The sequence below is a fragment of the Limanda limanda genome, chromosome 3, assembly GCF_963576545.1.
Source record: "Limanda limanda chromosome 3, fLimLim1.1, whole genome shotgun sequence".
In the NCBI taxonomy this organism is placed as follows: domain Eukaryota; kingdom Metazoa; phylum Chordata; class Actinopteri; order Pleuronectiformes; family Pleuronectidae; genus Limanda; species Limanda limanda.
Window position 1 is genome coordinate 18,729,731 of NC_083638.1, and position 11,688 is coordinate 18,741,418.

At 39.8% G+C, this 11,688-nt stretch overlaps 1 protein-coding gene across 1 annotated transcript; it reads left to right on the forward strand.

Moving 5' to 3' along the window:
• The first annotated feature begins 830 nt into the window (after window positions 1-830).
• On the forward strand, window positions 831-10,883 carry smyd2a (SET and MYND domain containing 2a). The gene is made up of 12 exons (XM_061067840.1): window positions 831-1,100; window positions 2,886-2,949; window positions 3,462-3,572; window positions 4,005-4,065; window positions 4,895-5,022; window positions 5,882-5,949; window positions 6,065-6,167; window positions 6,308-6,418; window positions 6,688-6,808; window positions 6,980-7,154; window positions 8,204-8,312; window positions 8,526-10,883. Exons 1-12 carry the CDS (start codon window positions 928-930, stop codon window positions 8,607-8,609), a joined length of 1,308 nt encoding a protein of 435 aa, XP_060923823.1. The 5' UTR covers window positions 831-927; the 3' UTR covers window positions 8,610-10,883.
• Window positions 10,884-11,688: the final 805 nt, after the last annotated feature.

An 11,688-nucleotide genomic window follows, 5' to 3' on the forward strand; every position in this document is an offset into this window, starting at 1 on the left:
TCCTGAAGAGAACAATTTTGGGTTGTTTTGTGTCTGTATAGGCCTACATTAGGCACTTAACATTTTTAATTTTGGTACTTGTACTTGTACTTTTGATACTTAAGTACATTTCACCACCAGATACTTTTGATACTTAAGTACATTTAATATGAACAATTCTAAGACTTCTACTCAAGTCATTTTCTGACGGGTGACTTTTACTTTTACCGGAGTCACTTTCAAGTAAGATATCTGTACTTTTACTCAACTATGGCTTTCAAGTACTTTATACACCACTGGTTAATAGCATATAGGTGAAGGAGATGTTCTTGAATAACTTTTTTTTGAGGGTGATAGAGACTTGGAAGATGTTTTCGTCAATACAAATAAGGTTAGGGGGCAGTACGGCTTAGGGGGTAGAGTGGTCGTTTTCCAACAGGAAGATTGCCGGTTCAATCCCCACTCTTCCCCATCTGTATGCCGAAGTGTCCTTGGCAAGATACTGCACCCCTAAATGGCCCCTCATAAATGATAAGTGAACTAATTGTAAGTCACTTTGGACAAAAGCGTCAGGCAAATGACATGTAATGTACCTTCTTTTTTTAATCCTAAGTCTTTGTGTCATTGCTAAGGTGTTGGCAATGAAACCCTTATTGATCTATCTTATTTGATGTATTTGATTTGATTGTAAAGCACTTTGAGCTACATTTCATATGTGAAAGGTGATGTATAAATAAAATGTTTTATAATGTTACTATAAGTGTGCTGGCACATGCATGTCTGTTTTGTCGCCTCTCCAGCAGGGGGCGGTGGGGCCACACCGGACCCACTCACAGCGGCGGGGAGGAAGAAGCGGCTCAGGCTGACAGGGATCAGGGAGCTCGGCTCACGTCGCTGCTGGTGCTCGGAGGTTGTGTCGCAAACGAGGAGCCTCACACCGGCGGAGCCATGAAGAACGAAGGGATCGAGGGCATGGAGCGGTTCGTGAGCCCGGACAAGGGCCGAGGCCTGCAGGCGCTGAGGCACTTCGCGGTGGGGGAGCTGGTGTTCGCCTGCCCCTCGTACTCCTCCGTGCTGACAGTGAACGAGAGGGGGGCGCACTGCGACCTGTGCTTCAGCAGGTAACAGCCCTCTGACGCGGCTGGGGACCCGGGGAACAAGCGAGCACACCTCCGGGACGTGTAGCTACGAGCTGGTTGTGGGAGACAGCGGGAGGAAGGGGGAGGAAGGGGGCGGCGTGTCCACAGCTAACCTGGCTAACCTGATCACCTAGCTAGGTTAGCCGTCAAACCTCCGGACACCCGCCGGGCTGCTGCAGACCTGACCCGGGTCAGTGCGGCGAGGCAGCTCCCCTGAGTTCACACTGTCAGACGAGCACAGAATATTCAGTATAAGACCGAAGTTATTGAATAATATTCATATTTAATATTTCCCAACATTATATAAAGCCACATTTCCCCAAATTTAGTACTATAGCATAGCCAGCAGGAGACCCTGGATCTGTGACATGATTTTGGGGACAATATACAGTATTAGACCGAAGTTATTGAATAATATTCATTATAAATATTTCCCCAAATTATGCTCAATCACTTTTTCCTAAACTTAGTACTGTAGCAAAGCCAGCAGGACTCCCTGGACCTAAGATGTGATTTTGGTGAAAATGTACAGTATTACAGTGAAGCTATTGAATAATCTTCATAAAAAATATTTCCAAAAATTATGATAAATGACATTTTTTAAAACTTTTTAGTGTAGCATAGTCAGCAGGACTCGCTGGACCTGTGACATGATTTTGGTGAGAAGAATATACAGTATTACAGTGAGGGATGGAATATTTTTGTAATATCTCTTTTCGGTGTTGCACTTTGTAGACGGTCCCTGCGCACTCGTTTCTCAGCAAGCTGTACTTAGACACCCATGTTATGTGTCCATCACGGAGGACGAGTCATATTGATGAAAACTGGCCTGTAGCTCGTTGCCCACATTACTATGGTGGGAATTATGCAGCGTTTGTGCTTTAACTACGTTTCGCTTAAGACTTATTGATCCGGGAAGTCCGAATCTGTGAATGTCTTGCCAACTTTACTGAACTCACAGAATACAACCACATCAACTTATATGATGCTTCAAAGCCAGACATGCAAAATAAAACGCTGCTCTCCTGTAGACTCATTGAGCCAATAACATATTTAGCATGATGCTGATGCTTACAAGCTGTTAAGGGAGCACTTGACTTATATTATTATGACATTTGCTGACAGCATGGCAGGTGGTCAATAGTTACTCCCCCCCCCTCAGCCTCCATGATCCTTCGTTTCTTTGATTTATCTGCCATGAGAAGATCATCACAACATTGAAATGTCTGTCCCATGCTTGCACCAGTATGGGTGTGGAGATGATATGGAGGCACTTTAACACACATGTTGGAGTTAAATGAAGTTCTCTGCCACACACATGCCTCCTACACAAGTTGAGGTTGGTGGAGCAGTAAAAGGTTAGGGTGCTAAATATAGGTGTCCATTTGTCCCAAGAGAGGAGGAGCCAGGAGATGAGAAGGCCAGAGGTGCTTGTGTGCACTAGTGGTGTGTGTTTACATTTCCGACTTTCAGTCAGTCGCTCAGTCCAACATTGTGTGTATTGTCTTAGGGCTGCGCAATAAAACAATATCAATGAACGCATTATAATATCCATCGATCACAGTTTGTCAAAAGTTCAAAAATATATCAACAATCTTGTGCATTCTGTAAGCACAACTAGGAGGTATAACACAATTGAGCGACCTCCTGTTTATAAAATGTTTTTTGTTCTCAGCTCATACATTTGAATTCTTGTAAAAACGTCAAAACTGATCTCATTCTGATGGTTGTAGCAAACAAACATGTTGTGTCTTCATCTTATTACAGGAGAGAAGACCTTTTTAAGTGTGGCAAATGTAAGCAGGCCTTCTACTGCAATGTGGACTGTCAGGTAAGAGTCACTCAATTAAATAATAACTACAGAACACTTGTCCTAAAAACATCTGTCTTTGTCTTTTCCAGTTGGACTTTTTTGCAGTTGACTTATTTTTTGTCAGTTTGAGCTCTTTGTTCCATCAAAACATGAGACTTTTTCTTCAAAAAACCATCACAGAGTAAACTGACAGGAAAGTATTCACGTGGTGTTCTTGTGATCCACTTTGGCAACTTGGACCAGAGAGCACTCAGGCACACTGTTGGAGCTATGACGATTCATTCCCGTTATCCAGTTTTAGATTCATTGCACAAATCACACTCTGTGCACTGCAGTAAAAAAAATAACTTTTGACGTGGGTGTGTGAATGTTTTACACTTTGCAATCGTATAATTATTCTACAGCCATTCTATATATTGTTTTCTTTCCCCTTCCAACTTTCTGTCATTCCATGTATTCTTCTGTTGAACAGAATTACTTGTGATAATCACGGGGCGGTTATTTCTCTCTTCCTCTTTGTATTGATGCAGAGAGGTGATTGGACAATGCATAAGCTGGAGTGTGTAGCCATGTGTGCCTATGGGGAGAGCTGGTGTCCGTCAGAGACTGTCAGACTGGTGGCCAGAATTATCATGAAACAGGTAAAGTAATAAGAAACAGGAAGAAATTATTCAACATCCATTTTATGGTGAACAAAATGTAAAGGTTTAACATAACCAGCGAATGAGAATCAAGTAAAGTCAGAGAAGTAGATGTGAGATGCTATTACAGCATAATTGAAATAAAGATAAGTGAGGCAAAGACATAAGGCACAACTTGGTTTATCATAAAAACTGTGTACAAGTCTGGTACCGTATTAATCCAACAAGCATTATCAGAACATTAGGTCTTACATTACTGTTTGTGAAACTGTAAACAAACATAACTTAACTAAAATAAGTATCCATAAACTTAAACTCAAATGACATAAATTAAAAAGAAAACTCTAAGATTTAAAACAAAGCAACATTAAATCCTCCAATGCTCTAATCTTTGCTATCCTGAGTAAACCAAATGTTTTCTTCTTGTTCCAGAGAGTCACAACAGAGCGCACCCCTTCAGAGAGGCTGCTGCTGCTCAGCGAGTTTGAAGCCCGTAAGTGTGTGAACAAATTAGCATGTATATTTAATTTCACATGATCTGCAGCAGCACTGGGATTTAAATCCCAAGCTTCTGGATGCTGTATTTTCATGATCACTCCCCTAACAACTACACCCACTGTGCCCTTGAGCAAGGTAAATAGCCTGTACTTTGTTTAAAGTACTACTACTACGACTAATTCATTAGCCAAAAAACACAAAAAATCAAGACGGTGTTCCACCTCAGCACCCACTAAGTGTTTTCTCGGCTCCAGTTGGTATTTTCGTTTAATCTGAGCGGTTGTTGAAGGCTCATGTGTGTCACCAGCGGATTGTCACAGAATTAACCTTCACACCTGCCTCTCATCCACACAAGGCAAACCAGTGGCCAGCTGCTGTCTGCTGCCACCAGTCTGTGTGAGAGTGAGAGTGTGTGACTGATGATAACACATGGCCTGTAGCAGTTGCATACTATACACTTTACACTGAGGGGTTGTTTCATTGAGGTATGTGGTAGACATCGATGGTAGTGGTAACAAACTACAACCAAATTCTTACTGATAATATTTTGGATCAGTGGGCAACTTCTATGTTTTAGTCATTATCTTTTAATTTTTGCTCACAGATAAGTATGTGCTATGTGACATGTTTTTTTACTTAGCTGCTCCTTTTGTTGTCAAGAGGGTTTGCATATTTTAAAAGTATTTTTAAGATGTTCATTTGTAAAAGCAAATGCTAAGAAAACACAATCTTCTAGACACAAAGTGGTCTTTCTGTGGTGTTCTGGCATGTTTTTGACTTGTCCCTCTGTCCTTGTCTTTCGGTCTTTGCATTGCCTCCTCCAGATTTAGATAAGATGGACAGTGAGAAGGATGAGTTGAACCAGACAGACATAGCAGCACTGCATCACTTTTACTCCAAACACATCAGTAATCTTCCAGATGAGCAGGCTCTCACTGAGCTCTTTGCACAGGTAATGTTTGATATTATCTCGAATAATTTGAAATCAGAACAAAAGAATGTTTGTCTTGTTTTGTAGTTTCTATAGAGTCACAATGTATGAGGTTACTGAAGAACTGTGGTGACAAACAAACTGTAACACAGGGAACCACTTTGTTTGTATGTATCTTTAATTATTTCTAAATGTACAGATGCCTCTTTCCCATCACAGCTTTTGTGAGCACTTACAGTGCAGTTGGCACTGTGCTGCTGTAATGCAGTCATTCCCAGACAATGCTGCCTGAGTCACCTGCACAGAAGATTTTTCCCTAGATTTTAATGTGAATTTTCTGCTCTGAAGTCTGAACAGAACATTTTCTACACATGAGCCTTCCAGAATGCTTGTTGTTGACTCCTTCGGTTTGTTTCATTAAAGTTGAGTGATTGGTTAGGAGAGTGTTAGAGTTCACACAGACAGGTGTTGACCTTGTCTATTGAAGGATGTTCTAGTTGCAACATACACGCACATGCATAGACCCACTGTCCCGACACTACTCTGACTGAAACCATTTGAATACAACTTTCACATCTATCTAATAACGATCTCAATCCTCTTACCATCCTGTACTCACACATTACACACATTGAAGCAAGGATCACAGCCCCCCCACTGGCCTTGTCTGTTTAACAGCATTAAGCTCTTTAATTTGATCCGTCAGAGGCTGGTACCACATTCGGAGGTGGTCTGGACCACATGTGTCCAAATTCTTTTAGAAGTGTGAACGCAAATCCGTCCTGGACCACTAATGAAGGACCTTATGAAGTGAAATCAGACACATCTGTAAACTCAGACTGGCTCATCGTTTAGTCACTCCTTTTCTTTGTTTCTCCAGGTTAATTGCAATGGCTTTACTATAGAGGATGAAGAACTTTCCCATCTGGGATCAGCTGTTTTTCCTGAGTAAGTAGTCCGAGTCTTTGCTTGATTATTGCCCAACAGTCCAGTCAGTCGTCATCACTTTTCTGATTTCTTAATAATTGATTTGGCCCTTTGTGCTTCTCTCTCTTCCTTCCAGTGTAGCACTGATGAATCACAGCTGTAGCCCTAATGTCATAGTGACGTATAAAGGCACAGTGGCTGAGGTCCGAGCTGTTCAAGAAATAAACCCTGGAGATGAGGTAAGAAAACGCAGGAATCGTTTGGCAAAAATATGCTAAAAGAAATTACCGATGTTTATTTTGATTGATGTAAAATGAATATGTATAACAAAACAAATCTCCTCATCCATTTAACTTCCTGTCTCTCTCTCTCTCTATAGATCTTTAACAGCTACATAGACCTGCTCTATCCAACAGAGGACAGAAAAGAGAGGTTGCTGGATTCCTACTTCTTCACATGCCAGTGTACTGAGTGCACCAGCAAGTCTAAGGTACCTTCAGCTGTTCTTTTCTGCATCTCAAATATTCTCTTAGTTTTTGAAAAAGGTTTTTTATATATGGAATATAGATTTGGTAAAACCTTTCACCTGTGATCTTATAGAATTAAACAAGAAATAATCTCATTACTGAGATTCAGTAATCTCCTGTCTGTAGGAAATGCAGCAGGTTCATAGCGGCTGCCATCACCAATGTGTGTTTCCTGTGAAGGATATGTTACCAATAATGGTTTCTTTATTCTTGTCTTTTCATGTCCCTTTAGGACAAAGAAAAAATGGAAATCTTGAAGCTGAGTTCTCCGTCTGAGCCTGAGGAAATCCAGTCCATGGTCCATTATGCCAAGACTGTCATAGAGGAGTTCAGAAGAGCCAAACACTACAAGAATATCCTCTTCCTCTGACTATAATTGTGTTTTCCCCTTGTAATCTTTGTCTTTTCAATGTTTCACTCTGTCTGTTGCTTTATCTTCACTCCTAAATAATGACCACCGTTCATTTCCATGCCTCCTCTTCTTTTGCTTTATTCTCTGTTATTACTCCTTGACGCACTGGCACCCCCCAGCGAGCTGCTGGAGATGTGTGAACTCAGCCAGGAGAAAATGGGAGCTATATTTGCAGACACCAACGTCTACATGCTGCACATGATGTATCAAGCCATGGGCGTCTGTCTGTACATGCAGGACTGGGACGGAGCCATGAGCTATGGAGAAAAGATCATTCAACCATACAGGTACATTGACCCACAGCAGGGACACAGTCGTTCGGCTACAATAGATCAATCAATTGTACAGTAACAGTTATGTAGACAGATTACAAATCCCTGTAGAAATTTTAAGTGGCTGATTTGGCTGCCAGTGTTGATTTAGAATGTTATATCACTTGTTCAAGGACCAGATATCTTTCCTTAGACATCTGTTAGTTTCTTGTAAAATATGAGAATTTAAATCACGTTTTAGTCTTTTAATAATTTCTTTTAACTTCACTTTGTTTCTTAGATTAAAGCTATACATTTTGTATGTACAAAAACAGTTTTTTAACCATAAAAGGATTCTTATTGTACAGACATTAATTTATTAATGAGTAAATTAATTATACAAGTGTGTTGCTTCACTGAATTCTTAAACATGATAATGCCAAACATATTTTTTCTTTGTGTAATACCACATTCAGCAACTTCCACTCCAGTGAATGGTTAATCTCTTCAAGTTTTGTGTTCTCCCAGCTTCGCAGGGTTTGAACTTTTGTAACACTAAAATAAAAATAATATTCCAAGCAGCATACATCTATTGCTACATTGTTGGCAAATATGACTCCCACCTCTGAATTTGAATCCTGGAACTTTTTTCCCCCCTATGAAATGTGACGCACTGACTGTGCCACTGAGGAAACATATTTTCCACAAAGTCTTGCATCTTAGGACTATCGCTCGAGCATTCATATAAAACTGAACATTAAGATGTTTTTCCTAAACAACTTAAGATCATTAAGTCTTAGGATTATTTAAAAAAAATGTTTCTCAACATTTAGTCCAACAGATTTAGAGGAGATGTCAAATATGGGTTTAAGAAATAATGGCGAAATGTTTTTAGCACATTTGAAAGTTATTGAGCAGTAGAGCTATTTATAAGGAAGGCCGATGAATTTATTGATTAAAAAGATGAAATTATTTTTCTAAAATGTATTTTTAATTATCACAGGACCACCTTGGACCTGACCCTATTTATAGATTGTGTCCAGTTTCTTCTCACATTCACTGCTTGCATTGTGTTCTCTCTGCAGTGTGCACTACCCAGCCTACTCGCTGAATGTGGCCTCTATGTATCTAAAGCTGGGACGTCTGTATTTAGGCCTGGAAAAGAAGGCACAGGGAGTGAAAGCTCTAAAGAAGGTATTTCATTTACATCTGCTCCATTGGTGTTTTAATTGGTGGCGAGTTGATATTTCAGGCAAGTGAAGCTTGTGTACAAGCTTTGATCCACCTATTCAGAGAACTTAATTTACTATGTTAGTGTTTTATATAACTATATCATTTTTTGTTTGATCAGTTGTCATGGAAGAGGTTTCTCCACATTTTAAAACTCTCTTTTTTTCCTGTTTTCAGGCAGTGGCCATCATGGAGGTGGCTCATGGAAAAGATCACCATTATGTAGCGGAAGTTAAAAGAGAAATTGAGGAGCAGAAGTGAAGGAGGTGCAGCTGAAAGAGCAAAAAGATTAAAGACTGAGGCACTGGAATGAGGAACCTCTCTAAAAGCAACAACAGAATTACACATCCCATCTGCATGGCATGCATCTTATACCTCTCTGTTTTTAAAACTCTTTCATTGCCCACCCTCCTCTATTCAGACAGCTTCTTATTTTCATATCATATGTGGAGGGTGAGCACACCTGTATCTGCAGCCTGCCACACCTCGACTTCAAAGCAAACAAATAAGGATTACATCTTTGAAGGTTATTTAAAAATAATGGTTTGTCTGCTGATGCTCAAAACAGGATTTAATACAACTAGGGCTATTCAGAAAAGGATCACAGCAGCTGAGAAAAAGAGCATCAGTTGCTGCATTTAAATCTGCAACAAAGCTTTCATGAGACCAAAGTAAGATCAAGTGAATCTTTGCCCAGTTTTTGTTTAAAAAAAATAATATTTCAAACTTCAGTTAATACAGTTAAAGAGGGTTTAACTACTTTTTCACAGCTAATGCAATTTAATCGAATATTCAGCAGCAGAGTTTCTTGCCTCATTGATTACTGCTTAAACTGAAAAAACGACTGATAATGCATAGAGTTCTCTGTAGCAATGGAGAAGAGAATACAAGGAACAGTTTCTGAATGAATAACCAAGGGTTTGACTCGTCTTACAGCATGTTCTTATGTTTTTAAGAGCCAGGAGAAGTGTTGCATGATCTATTGTTTATGTTTGTTTCTATTTGTTGTCATATCAGGCTTGATGACCAAAGGGCAACAGGTTTTACTGACAAGGAAGCAGCTATAAATTCTCTGTTCACAGTGTAACCTTAAGGGGTGCTGATCTGAAATCAGTCACAGTGAAGACATAGATCCTGGATCAGAGCCCCTTTGCTCTCAGGAAAAAAGGCGTGACACTGTAGCTTATGTTGCCTTTTGTCAATAAATGCATCATCATAGCTCTATAGTGTTTACCATGAATCCAGATTGTCTTTATCCTGAGAATCAAATCATCTTAGCAGCAGTGGGCAGAATATTTATGTGCAACATATCTGAATCAGACACATTGTATCTTTTTACAATTTATCAAAGCCACATACGGGATGATTATGCTCATTCTCATTTCCAATTTCAGCATTAATCAGCATCAATACTTTTTAAACATCTCCCTTTAATTTGTACTTTACCGGGTTTATTTTGCACTCTTGTAAGATGAATAACCTGTGATGATTCAAATACAATGATAATCATCTGTGAAACACCAACATGGCAATTTGTTTAAGGCAGTATTATGCTCAGCATGAGTGAGTTTTTGCACCTCTTGAGTTGGTTACAAGGTTACAATAGGCTATGATAAAGCAAACCATGTATATGGTTATATTCAACCTCGATCAGGACATAAGTAGGAGGTGAAACAGTTATGGGTCATGACACTGTATTATTTTCTCTACTGTAAATTTGACTAAAGCAGCGTATTGAAATATCATGTTAAAAGCAGCTAAACTTGCTGTCTAATGTCAATGGTTTAGACCTAAAGACTAAGCATGCAATGTGTGAAGGAGGCTTTAAAACTTTGAAACTTAAGGCAATGCAAAGATCATCACCTGGGCCTTATGTAAAGATTCTTGCACTAAAACGTTTGCACAATTTTGTGAGTAAGAAGAGATGTGGGGGGAAAACGTGTTAGCACATTTTGTTCCGAGTTATTAGTTAATGTTAGTAGACAGTTGGGTGTCACCCTTGAATCTGCAGTCTTCACACCATTCACTGCCAGAGGAACTTAGATCTGATTTCATCTTTTGCTTTAAAACCTGTAGCTCCCCCTTGTGTTTACTATGGATGCATTTGTATGCACCACATGATCGTGGGTTACCGAGGGCTGGAGATAAGCTCATTCTTTTGAGTTGTCTGTTGTCATATTTGTAGCAACTCCGGCACAGGTGAACATCGCTGTCACCTGCAACAATGCATCTGGACGGTGCCTGCCTTACAGCATAGGTCATCTAAAAGCACCACCGGGGGGTGCAAATGGCACAAGATTTATTTTATTTTTCCTGAAATGTCATAACCGATCAAAGCTATGGTGCAAGGATTTAGAGCATTGAATTATATACTCGCGCTGCATGTAAAAAACCAGGAGTGGACAGATTTCTGAAATGAACTGTTAATTTATCAGGCATGAAATTTATTCAACTGTTATGCATTACTAAAGTCTGAGACTCTTGATTCTTTCTGTACCATGTCAGTGGAACTCAATAAATAACATTAGGACACTGGCTACCGATGCTTATTTGCTCATTTGAAATATTATGTACAGAATTTGATGCTCCTGCAGTTTCTCATCAGCAGTTCATGGCACAGGTCCATCTTAGATCTGTATTTCATGATCATGTCAAGAAGAAGGCCAACAGACAACATCATATTTTGGGGTATAGGTTCAAACCATAGACTGGAGACTTTGAATGCAGTTTATGGTTCAAACGAGGGATAGTGCTGCTGAAAAGTATCAGGCCTGAAATCATAGGCGGAACCATAAATTCATCTATAAGCGTTCAGTACACTAATTACACATTCCCAAGATGATAAGTACGCTGTTAATTTAAGATGCTGTGAAGCTTTAAGAGATTAAAAAATCCCTGCCTCTATATTAAATTGTGCCTAATGCATTTTGAGATGTAAGATGAGCACAGAAGATGCATGTAAAAACTTCCATGTAGTGCCAAAAGAAAGATGAGATAAGATACAATAAGATCGTACTTATTAATACCAAATAAAAAATAAATAAATGTATCTTTTGTACTGTTACATGTTTTTGCACTGGTCGTCTCTTACTCTTCATATTTTTACACTCCACTTACATTTGATAGAATTTAAATGTAATACGATCACACACACACACACGCACGCATGCACGGTGGGATTCATGAACTCGTGATGTGATGTTTTGAAAAGCTACTTCAAGTTTGACTGTTACTTGAGGGCGACGTCCTGACATCCCGTTTGCCACCACGCGGCGGCACTGCTGAGACCGTAGCAAACCAATCATCTGCGTCCTCTGTCTGACGTCGCCCGAAGCAGCCA